General features: G+C 37.5%; 2 protein-coding genes across 6 annotated transcripts in view; one reads left to right on the top strand and one right to left on the bottom strand.

Annotated features, from left to right (window-relative positions):
• Positions 1-9,840, top strand: part of Icmt (isoprenylcysteine carboxylmethyltransferase ste14) — a 49,375-nt gene extending 39,535 nt beyond the window's left edge. For 3 of the 4 annotated variants that reach the window (XM_019053630.2, XM_072296380.1, XM_072296381.1), the window contains one exon: positions 448-9,840. In XM_019053630.2, the coding sequence (XP_018909175.1) occupies positions 448-648 (201 nt within the window). In that variant the 3' untranslated portion in view covers positions 649-9,840. The remainder of the gene's footprint in view (positions 1-447) is intronic. The other variant, XM_072296378.1, reaches the window with a different exon arrangement.
• Positions 9,841-14,157: 4,317 nt separating this feature from the next.
• Atg5 (autophagy protein 5) overlaps positions 14,158-15,186 on the bottom strand; it is a 49,059-nt gene continuing 48,030 nt past the window's right edge. For both annotated transcript variants that reach the window (XM_072296382.1, XM_072296385.1), the window contains exon 6: positions 14,158-15,133. In XM_072296382.1, the coding sequence (XP_072152483.1) occupies positions 15,018-15,133 (116 nt within the window). In that variant the 3' untranslated portion in view covers positions 14,158-15,017. The remainder of the gene's footprint in view (positions 15,134-15,186) is intronic.

The raw sequence follows: 15,186 nt of genomic DNA, 5'->3' as shown, positions 1-15,186 counted from the left end.
CCTCTGTAATTTGGCCAAGTTGTGATTGAATCATAGAAGCCTTTAAAGCGTCTTAATGGGAAGCTTTTTCTTATGGTAATTTCCTTACCTACTGTGCAGTTTTTTTGTGTCCTGAACATTTTCATTTTTCCGAGTCGGTCTTGTTTTCAAGGAGTGTTTTCATTTGCAAGGATTTAATTGATGAAGCAGGTGCAAGAAGACCCTTCGCTTAATGGTGCTTTTAGGCACTTATGTTCACAAGTTTCATTTGAATTGCTCTCAACATACCAAACTCATCAAATCAAGATGCGATATTAAAGATGTGATATTGATGAAAGCAGTTTGAAAAATAAATTTATAATAGTTAATTCCAAAATTGTGGTTTAGTGACTTTAAACCCGCCAATGGTTTCTTTTCTTTCTTTTTTTTTTTTTCTTAAATTTATACGTAGATGTCCTTTTTTTTCAGTTCGTTCTTGTTAATCCTGTCTGCACAGTTGGTTATGCCATTGCTAGCTGGGTTTTTTTCAACAATCGAGTAGCAACTGAGGAAGTGACCTTGTTAAACTTTTTTGGCAGCGATTATATCGACTATCAGAAGAAAGTTGGAACCGGCCTCCCGTTTATCTCTGGTGTCCGAATCGATTTGCCTCAAAATCCATCCTCATGACATCGAACGTAAAGTGGTGTATACCAGTCAGTGCACTATGGTTATTTCATCTGATCAATGCAATCTTGCTGATGATGCCAGACGGATTTGAAGTTGGATGTTGGTATTGTCTTTGAAAAGTTTTCTTGTTGTAGAAATTCTTTCATTCTCTACAAATTCTGAACATAACTCTGCTGTAATTTCCTACAAGTGAACTTGTTCAGCAACTTGATCTCCAGTATTCTCAGCTGACTTTCCCAAATACGAGTTAGTTGACGGCTACTGTAACTCCTTTTGCCTCTTCCTCTGTACAGAACTGTAAGCAGAGGACAGTTGGATAGTTTTTAGCAAAAAGGAACTAGCACAATTACAGTGTTGTAAAAATGATTGTTGCCTCTTCATAAGTTTCACAAAATCTCTCCCAGAATAGCAAATAGTCTTTGCTTCCCACCCAAAAATTGTTGATCTAAAAGGAAACTAATTGTGTAAAAATACTATACATATATTTAAATTGGTTATTTTCGAAAGAAAGGAAGTTGCACGATTTTGAAAACACTGATGAGGCCGGTTCCTTTTTGCTAAATGCAATCCAGTTGAGACCACTCATGTCTCGGTTAAAATTGCACGGATACTTAAAAATTGAGATATTCTTCCACAAGGTTAAATCTTGTGGAATGTTGATTTCCTTGAAAAAAGAAGAAGTTCAGTTGATATTGTCCTTTTTATACCTACATGTGCCAAAACTGCTGAACTTCTTATTTCTTTGTTCCTTGCATAATTATCATGCTCTTTGCCTCTACTTTTTAAGAACCTTTTCATTTAGTTACTGCACATTCTTTTCTGCATATAAGAAGTCAATTTTATAGATGCCTGTATTCTCTTGGTTGTTGTCAATAATGTTTTTTCCGCTATTTTTGCTGGAATGTTTGACAATGTTTAATTTGTTGAAGGTCATGGTAATGGCATTTTCTTTTAGAAGCTTAGTCTAAGAATCTCATTAAAGAAGTGGTCTCTTTTTCATCCCATTTTTTATGCAATAAAGGCGTGGCCTTATGGCTTTTTCTTTTATTTTGCCAACAATACATAAATGATAATAAAAATCTAGCTAAAAACAGGGAAAGTACACTTAAATTAAGAATAAAATCACTGAAATTTAAAAACTCAATCCTCCTTTACTTAATTATTTGTACGGACGACGTTGCAGAGGGTCCGCTGCCCTGCCTCTTCAGTGGGGACAGTGTGACTGCTGGGGGTATTGTTTCGTCTGAGGACATATTTACCAATTTGGACCCAGTTGTTATCAGGTAAATTCCGCTGTGTTGCAGTGTTGTCATAACTGTTCAAGTCGGTTTTTCCAACAAGTTAAATAAATAATAAGGGGTTGTCTATGCCTTCTAAATCGATGTTGAAGAAATAGTTCTTGTTTTTAAAATCAGCATGCGCTCCTCAGTATTGAGATCTTCGTTGCTTCTTACACTTTTCATTAACTTGGGTTCAAAGTTGATGTCGTGGCTGTTTTTCCAGTGATGTTTAGCAACTGCTGACTTTTCAATTTCTTTGTTTTTCTAGGCTTCTTTTGTGCTCAGTGCCCTGTACTTTTATGGCTCTTTTGATTTGGCCCAGGTAAAACTGGCTACAATCTGTGCACTCAATTTTATAGACGTCACTGCTGTCTCCATCAGTGGCTCTGTCTCTAGGTTTAAATCCGGTTGGAATTTTGATTTGAGATTGTGAGGGTTCACTGGGGAATTTACCTGATAACTACTCGGTCCAAATTGGTACTAAATACATCCTGAAACGAAACAATGCCCGCAGCAGTCGCTTTATCGCTGCTAAAGAGGGAGGGCAACAGATCCTCCGAAACGTCGTCCGGACAAATAATTAAGTAAGAAAATATTGACCTTTTACACAGTGATTTTATTCTAAATACATAAATGCAGACGATGAATACAAGTTAAAAAAAAAGACAGGATTCAATAACATTTTGAAGAGAATTGTGGGAAGTTTGACGCGTGGGGGATGTATTGAAAAGGTGTTAGGTTCCAGAGAGGAAACTGAGGTGGCGGACAGGCTGGTTTTCAGAGTGCTCCCGTCTTCTTAATCTGTCGCAGTAATACGGCTGATTTGTTGCCTATCGGTCTGTTCCTGTTCTTTTTTAGTTTCATTTTTATTGGAGACCTTTTATCTCATGAAGGAGAAATTTTAAATGAATTGCCTCTTTAGCAGCTAAAGTTAGTGCAATGTATTCAGCTTCTGTGCTTGAGAGGGATGTGGTTTTTTGTTTTTGACATTCCCACGAAATTGCACAGTCGCTATAAGTGAAAACATTACCAGAGAAGGATTTCCTTTGAGGACAATTATTGGCCCAATCAGAGTCTGAGTAACCAATAAGATCATGATCTGACTTTTTATAAGTTAAAGACAGATTAGAAGTACCTTTTAAGTATCTTAAAATACGTTGAGCACAAGTCCAGTGTTGTTGCGTTGGTTTTCTGTTAAATTGGCTTAAGAACGTAACAGGATAAAGAATATCTGGACGTGAGGTAATAGCTAAGTAAAGTAAACTACCTATCAACTGTTGATATGGTTTCTCTAGATCTGGGCGTACAGGAATATCTTCGTCAAATTTTGTATCAATAAGAGGAGTTGAAACTGGCTTACAATTTAACATTTGAAATTTATTAAGAAGATTATTGATGTACTTTGTGTGATTAAGCTTGATTTCACCTCTCTTTCGATTCCTCTGAACCTCGAGACCTAAACAATTGGTAATCGAACCTAGATCTTTAATCTGGAATGAGTTTTTCAAAATTGTTTTAAGTTTGTTTACTTCATCTACATTATTGTGAAAGATTTAGAAATCATCAACATATAATGCAATAATAATGATAGTATTGTTGATCTTTTTGTGATAAATGCAGGGTTCAAATTTGGATTGTTTAAAACCATTATGAATGAAGAATGAATGAGCTTTTTCATTAAATACTCTAGAACTTTGTTTTAGGCCATACATTGCTTTTTTCAATTGGAGAACTTTATTTTTGTCTTTTTTGTTCAGGTGAAAACATTCTGGAGGTTCTACAAAAATAGTCTCTTTTAAATCACCAGACAAAAAAGCAGTATCAACATCTAAGTGTTCTATATCTAAATCAAATTTAGCAGCTAATGCAAACAAAAGGCGCAAATTTGAGTATCTTATTACAGGTGAAAAAGTCTCTTGATAATCAATGTTGTATTGTTGAGTAAAACCTTTTGCGACAAGACGGGCTTTAAAAGTATTTGTATTGTTTTTTGAATTTGTTTTAATTTTAAAAACCCATTTAGTATGAATTGGTTTGATATTAGGAGTTCTTTCAACTAGTTTCCAAACATTGTTATCTTTAAAGGATTTTAATTCTTTGTTTATTGCTGCTGTCCATAGTTTTTTATCAGGACTTTGCAAAGCTTCTGTTACAGTTTGTGGAGGAGGATTTTCACTTACAATAGGATTATCTATATTACTTACAGCTAATAACATATGGTAATCATGAGTCCACTTTGGAGGTTGTGTAGGTCGGTTGCTTTTTCTTTCATCTTGTGTTGAATTTGACGGACATTCAGGTGGAAGATTTTCTGTGTCACGATCATTTTCGAACAGTTCAGGAATCATTTGTTGCAGGATTGTTTCATCAATGTCAGGTGACGTCTGAGATGAGTCGGTACTTGAGGAAGAGTTTGCACTTTCGAACAAGGTGTCATCTTCATCGAAGTGGGGTTCATCATGGGTTGCTGATTCTTCTGACGTTTCATCTGAAAGTGAAGAATTCGACGGTGCTTTTAAAGCATCAGCTTCACAACTGGATGAAGGATGAGGTTGATGAATTTCTTGTACAGCAAGTGGTTGATTAGTGGTAGTGGAAGGTATTTGTGGAAATACCTGCACATTATCAGTTGCTGATTCTGCAGTAATTGGTTTTTCCTGTTTAAAGGAGAAGGGAGTTTCATCAAAGATGACATCTCTAGATTTGATGACGACTGTAGGTTTAGTTGGATCCATTAGTCGATAAGCTTTTGAGTTTTCGAAAATATCGACGAACAACATTCGTTTGCTTTCTGGTTCGAGCTTTTTGCGTTTTTCTTTCGGAATATGCATAAAGGCTACGCATCCAAAAATACGCAGATTGCTTAGATCTACCGGTTTGTTATTCCACATGGTTTCGGGAACAAAATTTTTGATTGCTCTAGAAGGAGACCTATTTTTCAAATAAACGGCATAATTAACTGCTTCTGCCCAGTAAGTAGACGGTAGTCTAGCATCCACTAGCATACACCGGACTTTGTCAAGGATAATTCCGTTGACACGTTCAGCTACACCATTCTGTTGAGGAGTATAGCTGGCAGATGTTTGATGTTTAATGCCATTTTCGTTGAAAAAATTTTGAAATTTTGAATTTTCATATTCTTTTTCGTTATCGGATCGAAGGCAATTGATTTTACTATCAGTTTCATTTTCTACAAGTGCTTTAAAGTGAAGGAATTTGGAGAAAGTATCACTTTTTGACTTTAAGAAATAGACAAACGTTTTACGTGGTCTGTCCGGAAAGTATCAGGACTTTTTGATTATCTCGGAATGTAATGCATATAATGAGCTGAAACTTGGGTTAGGCTTTGCCCATGTCCTCTCCCATGCAGCCACACAATCGGGCTTTCACATCTTTAATCAGTCGATTGCAATCAACTGATCAAAGTGTGTATGTCAAGTGCTATCGTCGCGTTTTTTTTTCTTTCGTGAAATGACCGAGCGTGAAGATCAGAGAATTTGTATTAAATTTTACTTTAATCTAGAAAAAACTGCCAAGGAGACCATGGAAATGATTCGGAAAGCTTTTGGCATTGATTCTATGAGCAAGAGCAATATTTATGATGGTATAATCGCTTTAAATCGGGTCGTGAAACAGTCGCTAGTGATCCGCGGTCCGGAAGACCTTCGTCGACGAATTCTCCCGATAATGTGGAAAAAGTTCGGGAAGCTATTGCCTAAGACAGTTGGTTAACCATGCGGGAACTGGAATAGCAGCTAAATATCCCGAAGACCGTCGTTGCGGAAATTTTAACTGAAAAACTCGGGCTCCGTAGCGTGGCAGCGAAATTTGAGCCAACGCTCCGGCTCATTCCTCCTGTCTTGTGCAACAGATTTTGGCAAAGCACGGTATTCCTCTGGTTCCACATCCTTCATACAGTCCAGACTTAGAACCCTGCGATTTCTGGCTGTTTCCAAAGCTGAAATCTCCAATGAAAGGGACTCGATTTGACTCCATCAATGACACAAAAGAGAATACGACGAGAGCGCTGAAGGACATCTTAGAGGAGTGCTTTTTGGACTGATTTGAACAGCTCAAAAATCGCTGGAACAAGTGCATTGTGTCTTACGGAGAGTACTTCGAAGGAGATTAAAGCCACAATGTCATGGGTAAGCTCGATTTCTCAAAATCTAAGAAGTCCTGATACTTTCCGGACAGACCACGTACGGCTGAAGTCATCAATAAAGGTGAGTATATACCTGGCACCATTATGAGACGGCGTTGACTGCGGGCCACAAAGGTCACTATGAACAATTTCTAGTTTCGAAGTTGCACGTTAATTTGACTTTCGGAATGGTAAGCGCTTTTGCTTCCCTAAGATGCATTCTTCACAGGGTTGAAGAGGTGTTGAGGATTCTGCAAAAGTGACGCCTGAAACCAAACCATTTTTCAGCAAAGTCATAGACCTGAAATTGAGATGTCCAAGTCTTTTATGCCATAAAATTTGATTATTTAGTTTGACAGCCGTGTTGGCAATATTTGAAGGATCAACTGAATTTGAAGTGTTTAGTGAGAGAACTGAATTCAGTGACTGAGGATTTTGTATGTTCAAACGATAAATACCATTAAAAAGTGAAGCAGTAGCTACAACATCATTATCTTCATCTAGAATATCAGCAGAATTTTCCTTAAAGACAATTTTGTAATTGCATGAAGTACATTTGCTAACAGATAGAAGATTGACTGAAAGTTTTGGGACGTAGAGAACATCTTTAATAGAGGTTGGAGTTGTATCACCTTCAAGTAGGATTTGGCAATTACCTACTCCTTCAGAAGCAATAGTTTGGTTGTTGGCAACAGTGATATACTCCGGTGGCTGAGTTTTAAAGTCGGCAAGAATATCCCGGCGACAAGTCATGTGTTGCTTTCCAGCTCCCGAGTCTAAAAACCAATCTGACGAGTTGAGTTTTGTAGTTGCTAATGCTGAAAAAAATGACTTAAAAACCTTTGCCTTTTTTAGACGAGGAAGCAGATGTAGAATTGGAAGAATCTTCAGAAGTAGTAGTGTTCCTGTTTAGATACTTCTTCTTCTTAAAACATCTAGCAGTTGAATGGTTTGTTTTGTTACAAAAATCACATTTAAAACGGTTCTTATTAGTGAAAAAAGCTTGTGAGGTTGTGTCTTCAGTTTGTTTACTGGCCTGGTCCAGAAGTTTGCCTTTGATCAAATCGCTGGAGATTTTAGTGTTTGAATTCTCCATAGCCAGGACCATGGGGTCAAAATCTGGCGTAAGGCCATTCAACATAAGAATTCCAATGAATTCATCATCCAAGGGATCGCTAATGTCGCTAATTTGTTGAGTTAATTCTAAAATTGCATCGACGTATGATTGAATGTTAGAGTAATTTTCAAGGCGAACGTTAAAAAGGTTTCTCATCGAGCGTAAACGTCTAGATAAACCAGTATGCTCAAAAGCCGTTTGAAGATTTCTCCACATTTCTGCGGGATAGTTGCACATTCGTATGTGCTTAATGCAGTTAGGCTCGACCATTAAGGAAATTTTAGTGATCGCTTTTCGACGCTTTAGTTTAAGATCATCGTCGGTAGCGGCCACTAGATTGCTAGGAATTTCAGGATCTGTGATGTCCCAAAGATCATCGTAGTCTAAAAATTTTGACATTTGAAACTTCCATAAGGAATAATTATCCTGACCTGAGAGTTTTGGGAAAGACGGAAGACCTATTGATCCTGCGGTTGAACTGGACTGCGGCATGATGGAAGTCGTAGTAGGCGATTCTTCCAAGTTGAGTTGAGCACCGCGGTTATCGTCAAAGATGTCGTTTAGGTTCCAGAAATCGTTGTTTGTACTTGAATTCAAGAGAGAATTGTCCGTATCAAGATCTGAATCGAGTGTCATCTGTAGTTGAAAGACGCGCACGAGTCAGAAGACGATATCCACGAGATCACGCAGCGACGCGAGAAGCACGGGTCCATTTTGATTTCGGTGAGAAATTCGGACAAACTTACGAAAAACAGATGAGTACGGATAAAAACGGAAGGCCCATAACCTGTCGTAGAGTTAGATTAATGCACAGCGGAAAAAGAAAAAGGAGAAAAGAGAAGAAGAGCTTTAGTAGGCGACATGGCTTAAGCCTCTTACTTTTATTATGTAATATAACCTCAAAAGACAAAAGACAGCTGAGAGCAACAGATGCGCACGCATGCTAATATGAAGTGCAAGGTTGACAAGTTTACAGCATTAACATTAGATTGAAAATATTATTAGGGGTGGAACACCAACATACATGAATAATAAAATCATGAAGTGAAAACTGAGAAAAAAGGATTCTTCATTACTTCAGCTGCTGTTTCCTCCAAGAGAAAACAGCCATGACTTACATATCAACGGTGTAAGTCGGCAATCACATAAGTCAGTTTGCAACGTCGCAGACTTCCTATAACACATTATTTTTTAAACGGAAAACTATTCAACAGCACTTCTTTAAAACTGCCGTGATTTTTTTTTCTCTGTGCGAAAAACATTTAGTATAAACTTCGAGGAATGATGTCAATTTGTTCTCCTTTTACAAAATAAAATAGAGGCAGAGATTTTCAGACACTGGAAACGAGATATGCGATTGCGGACCTACGCTGTCGATATGCATAGTTTGATGAAGACTATACGTGACCAAACATTGACAACCAGATACTCACTGTAGTATCAATCAAGAGTATTACTTTTTTTTTATTGAAGACATGGCTTCAAATTAGGATGCGACTTTTTTTTTTTCAGATGATACCCATTTACAGTTAAATGTGCCTTATCTCCAAAAAGAAGCAATCAAAACTTATGCAAAAAATTTATTTTGAGTGTAAAGGAGCTTGATGCAAGAACGGCTTTTTTCGCCCCCTCCCCTCTAGAATGTCTTCTAACTTTGTATATTGATTACTTATACTCGAGCGCTTATTTTCCCAAATTTTCAGATCCCCAAAAAATTTTAGGGGGCGCAAGGGGGGGGGGGAGTGGAAGTCAAAAACCTGTGAACCTCGATATCTCTCGAGCGAAGAAAGATATCGAGGTCCGGTTTGGATGAAAAATCGTCTAAAATTGCATACTTTAAGATTCGTAAGGTCAAAATCCCGAAATCACATTTTTACGTTAACATATGTGCTTTTTTCAGTTTTCGAGTCTAGCAAATTTTCTTTCCAACAAAAGATACACGTTCAAATTTTTATTTGAACCAGAACCAATTTTTTAAATTTTTCGTATTTTTCCGCATCCAACGAGTGGTCCATTAAGCTGGGGAACCGAACGGTTCCGGAGTTATGAGGAATTGAAGTTTCTGCTCAACGCGTCCCGGTGTATTTTCGCGCGACAAAAAGCCGGATTTGGGTATTATTAAATCAGATCGAATGTCCAAACCGGGCAAAATAAGTTTTCAGAGATTCTTGAGGGCCGCTGAGTTCGGAAATTAAAGATGAGGACTTATATGTAACAAAAGCGGTCGCTGACATCCGCCATTTTTAGGGAAAACGCTTTTTTCGAATTTTGGAGCCCTCAAGAATGCCTGTGTAAAGTTTCAGAATTCCAGCGCAATTTTTCGGCGAGGTATGAACTGAACCATGTTACCATATGAATCACATGAACTGAACCATATGAACCATGTTATTTGTAAAAACAGCGGATATGGAAATCCACTGTTCTCCCCGGCTGGTGCAGCCAGACACGATGGAGATTCGAACGCACTTACGATAACTACCCGTGCACCGGCCATAGGCTGCAGCTGACACTCAAATTATACGTATCAGGACGGTCTCGCCAGAATTGATGAGTTTTTAACGATTTTATAATTTGTTCCTTATTTTTGCTGTAGAAGTTACAGACGGTTTAGTTTTTTATTGAATTGTATTAAATGACTCACCATTGACAAACTTTTGGTTCATTTCAATCGTTTCTCCAACCTTACCCTTCCTGAAGACTTAGTTCCATGCATAAAAAAATGTTTCCAGTAAAAATAGCGGATGTCATATTTTTTTCAAATCGCTCTTACTCCTTCAATTTTTCACTTATATAGATCGTAAAACGTGTGTTTTTTACAGGAAGAGTTGCTCTTCATAAAATTTTTTTATAAGAATCCTCTCGGTTCTACCGGCGGCTAAGTGCAAAGCTTCGAAAACTTCAAACGCGATTTTCTCACAACGTGAAAACTCGACATCCGCTATTGTTACATTTAAGTCCTCAGGTACTTCCAAAAATTAACGTTATTAAAATTACAGCTCCGTAGCGCTACTTTAGAGGCCCACCGAGCGCCGACTGGCTGCTCAGACTACCATACCTCAGCGTGAGCTCCTTCATGTGTGATATTTACCCTTTATTAAAACATTCTTAAAATTGATAGAATTACCTAGGGTGTTCAAAAAGTATTGCAAGTTTCCGTTTTTTGAGCGAACGAAAACAGCTATTAATTTGCGGTTTGTTTGTGCTTAAAGACGGAGTAAATACCTATAAAACAAGACCAACAACAGCTTTGTAGGTAAAATATTGACTAAGTGACATGTCTTTGAAAATGATATGTTGAGAGAGACCCTCCAGGATTTTTAGCTGCAAATATATTTGTCAAGGAAAAAAAAGTTGAAGGAGAATTGAGCATTTTTATTGAAAAAACTTACAAAATCTTACGAAAATTGACGAACTTTAAAGCTTCTTCATCGGATGACAGGGCTGACTCAACATTCGGCTGTTTTTCTAAGTATTTTCCACCACTTTGAACACAAAGCTTCAACCGTTCTGCCTACTTCAAAAGGATCGTCTTTTCAAAGTCTTCTTGACGGAAGGTTTTGAAGAACTTTTGAACAGCGGTTTTGATCTCTGCTATGAAATCAAACCGGGTACCTCTCAAAAATTTCCTCAACTCAGAAAAGAGTCTTTCCATAGCCGAGATCAAAACTGATGTTCAAAAATTCTTCAAAACCTTCCGTCAAGAAGACTTTGTAAAGACGATCTTCGTGAAGAGGGCAGAACGGCTGAAGCTTTGTGTTCAAAGTGGTGGAAAATACTTTGAAAAACAGCCGAATGTTGAGTCAGCCTTGTCATCCGATTAAGAAGCCTTAAAGTTTGTCAATTTCCGTAAGATTTCGTAAGTTTTTTCGATAAAAACACTCCATGATCCTTCAACTTTTTTTTTTCTTGACAAATACATTTGTAGCTAAAAATCCTGGAGGGTCTCTTTCGACATATCATTTTCAAAAACGTGTCACTTCGACAATTTTTTACCTACAGAGCTGTTGTTGGTATTGTTTTATAGCTATTTACTCCGTCTTTAAGCACACACAACCCGCAAATTGATAGTTGTTTTCGTTCGCTCAAAAAACGGAACCGTCCATTACTTTTAGAACACCCTATGTAAATATTTAAAGTATCTTCCTTTGCAGCCGACATCACTTCTGTCACTTGATATGATGCAGCTGCACTAAAGTAGCAATAGGTATCTGAGGCGCATAAACTGAGGGAACTTCAGGGAACGTTACCAAGAGATCCATATTGTAAGACCTGGATGGCAGTATGATTTTATAGAGACACTGCTAGCTATTTTCTGAAAGAAGTAAAGAAAATGGGTGATTAAAAATAGGTTGATAACCACAAGAAAACCCTTTAGGAATGCTGGAACACTGATGTGCTAAATCTTGCAGAAAAACACATGTGATTTGGCAAAATCGGGACCGCAAGTTCCAGTCCAGCTTTTCTTCTTCCCTTTACGGGTTGCTTCTATTTTTTGCTCTGACATTGGAGTAATAACATCAAATTGGAACAACAAACCCATAAAGCTTGTCGAGAGGAAATGGAAAACAGAAATAAAGAAATACCTACCGGGTGTCCGTAAAGTAACTGAAAAGTGGGTATAATTTTGGAACAAAAAAAGATAGAAGGTCGCGGTTTGTGGCATTCTTCATCATGCAAAAACGGAAATTTTTCGATGGGGGGTTGTTCTTGGTGGACCCTCCTGGGGGGCCTCAGGGGGGCGACTTTGAAAATTCAAATGGCAACCCCCATTTTTTTAGACATGATTAAAAAGAACTTATAAAGACAAGAAAAATGGCGCAAAAAAAATTAAAATCGGTTCACTCGTTCAAAAGTTACAGCCGGTCAAAATAAATTGACCACTTTTCAGAAAATCGCCATTGAGCTCCAAATTATCGAAAAAACAAAAACAAACCAGGAATGAAATGTATGAAAAGTGCCTTTTAGGAAAATGAAAAACAACTGACGTTGTCTCAAGTTTGGATGGCACTGATTCAAAATGAAATTTCGGAAAATTCAACGTGGCGGCAAATATGAGGAAACGCGAAAAATGAAAATTCCAGAAACTGTTATCTTTAAAATACCCTTTAGTTAAAGGAAATTAAAGGTATCAACTTTAATTCCTTTATTTGGCCAAGTAAGAGTAATAGTTCGCCGACTTTAAAGTTGGTGTGACTGATCAAGGGAACTTAGCATACTGATTTCAGCTTCGTAAATAGTGTCACCAATCAAATAGTGCATCAGGTGTTACCTAAAAGATCGGTGCCTCAAATCGTGAGGTTGAAACTGTCAATAAGATAATCTCAACTCAGATAATAATCAAGAGTAGAACGGCGTTTTCGGAATTGAAAGCGTAGCAGATATCCTCCCTGCCAATTTGGGGTGCCAGGAGTAAGAGAATTAAAATTATTCTTGGATTTTAAATTTTCACACAGAAAAATGTCAACCGCCCCTACCCCATCAGGATAAACCATGTCTTTTTAGTTCGCCAAGTTAGCGGGGGAAAAATTGCTCAATTTTTCTTTTCTTCTTTTTTATTGTTAAATTTGAGAAGGAGGACCTTGAAAATTTCTAAAGCATCCCAAAGGAGGAGCGCTTTTTCGCATCGGCTTCATTTTTTGACAGCACACTTAATCCTGTGATGTCGCATACTCCAACGATTGAAGGCGTCCCGCTTGACATTGGCAAAAAAAAGAAATTACAGTTGATACCTTTAATTTCCTTTAACTAGAGGGTATTTAAAAGATAACAGTTTCTGGAATTTTCATTTTTCGCGTTTCCTTAAATTTGCCGCCGCGTTGAATTTTCCGAAATTTTATTTTGAAACAGTGCCATCCAAACTCGAGACAACGTCAGTTGTTTTTCATTTTCCTAAAAGGCACTTTTCATACATTTCATTCCTGGTTTGTTTTTGTTTTTTCGATAATTTGGAGCTCAACGGCGATTTTCTGAAAAGTGGTCAATTTATTTTGACCGGCTGTAACTTTTGAACGAGTGAACCGATTTTAATTTTTGTGCGCCATTTTTCTTGTCTTTTTAAGTTCTTTTTAATCATGTCTAAAAAAATGGGGGTTGCCATTTGAATTTTCAAAGTTGCCCCCCTGAGGCCCCCCTAGGAAGGTCCACCAAGAAAAACCCCCCATCGAAAAATTTCCCTTTTTGCATGATGAAGAATGCCACAAACCGCGAACTTCTATCTTTTTTGTTCTAAAATTATACCCACTTTTCAGTTACTTTACGGACACCCGGTATATGCAAAAACAAAAAGAATTTCTGTCATGCAGCAGAGGAACACTCAAGCAATTTCTTTATCTAATTTCAGGACTCAGGCTTCGCATTAGTCCCGAATTCTTCCGAATCACTAATATCAGCACCTAGCATAGAGCTGTAGGTGTAGGTACTGCCTTCTGCACTGTGGCATATCACAATGTTGACGGCATACAAGCAATTTTTTTATCAGTTTCTTTCTTCCTTTCATTCTTGTTTTCATTACCTTTTTTTATTACTTTTCCAAGCCTATTAGGTTTGCTGTTCCGAACTAATGATATGACTCTAATGTTGAAGTACAAAATTAGAGCAACCTCTGAAGGGAGGGTAAAAAGCTGGACTGACAGCATGAGACATGGTCTAACCTTGCCATTCTAATTTTTTCGTATCTAAGGTGTTCGTCTACAGAATTAGGACTACTCATTGGTTTACTTGTCGTTGGGGGCAGCATCTTCAAAGGGGGTTTTCCATGCACCAAACCTAAGGGGCTAAGTCGTTCTTGTCACACTTTCAGCTCCTCATGGTGCATTTTTGTCATAGAGGAAATCACAGACCGATTTCATGGTTGGGATTTTGATACAGTGTGACTCCTGATGTAAATGATTTCCTGATCTGCAGGTTGCACTACTTCTATGGTACATGAATGTAGAGACGTATTGATTTTAATTAAAATAAAAATGGAATAGATTTCAAAATTCACATTTATTGAAGGATTGACATATCTTTCAATTTTTAGAGGAAAAAATGCTTATAAAATCAAATATATCGATTTCGAAAATACTTCAATATTTTATTGAATGGAAACATTTTTCTGATTAATTCAGTCCAAACCTGGGAGTAAAATATGCTAGTCTTTTGGAGGTATGCAACTTTAATTTTCTTACTGTAACTCCCGCCCTAAATTCGTCCGGGGACTTAACTTATGAGAATGACTTTGGGTCAAAAATGAGTAAAAAAAACCTTTCCTGGGTCAATTCCTATTGGCAAGGAACACGTTTCAAAGCTTAAAAAGGCGTTAATCAGCTTATTTGACTGGATAAGAGGCTTGGCTATGTTTTAAAACAAATTAACAACTCTTTTCATTAGCCTGACTGGTAAAAAAGTATTCATGCAGTGATATCACGGGCATGGTCCGAACATATTAATTTTAGTCACAATAAGTAAACAAGTAAAGTTCACAAATAAACGCCGATGGGAGGATGTATGGTGGTCAATTCACCATGTGATGTGACAAAATCTGTTGGCGCAACACTTTTCCATTAATCACGGGCTTAAAATTGACGCGACTTTGAAAGTTTTACTCAGCTGAGATTTAATTGGATACAAAACGGAAAAATGTGGGCACTCTCATGTTGTACCTTCTGTCTGAAAACCAATCCAAAAAACAGATCAACGGCTCTGTTGATTGAACTTGGTTCCGATAAAATATACAGTAACCGAGAAAAAAATTTCCTGTCACCGACATTTGAAAACAAGGTAACTTCTTGTGAGTTGAAATGTTAAAATACCTGACTACTGCACAAAAAGATGTGTATAGTTACAATCAAAAATTAGATAGAACTATCAAATGAAGGAAATTGTCCGGGTAACTCAAGTGCTCACTCATCCACTGGATAGGGGTCTCCTCAGATGGCTCAATTCCTTGAGTCACTATCCTCACTGCAAGAACAAAGAGACACACTTACATTAAGGACCATCAACATATGAAACAT

The sequence above is a fragment of the Bemisia tabaci genome, chromosome 2 (assembly GCF_918797505.1).
Source record: "Bemisia tabaci chromosome 2, PGI_BMITA_v3".
NCBI classification, from domain to species: domain Eukaryota; kingdom Metazoa; phylum Arthropoda; class Insecta; order Hemiptera; family Aleyrodidae; genus Bemisia; species Bemisia tabaci.
This window is presented reverse-complemented; position numbering and strand designations above follow the sequence as displayed.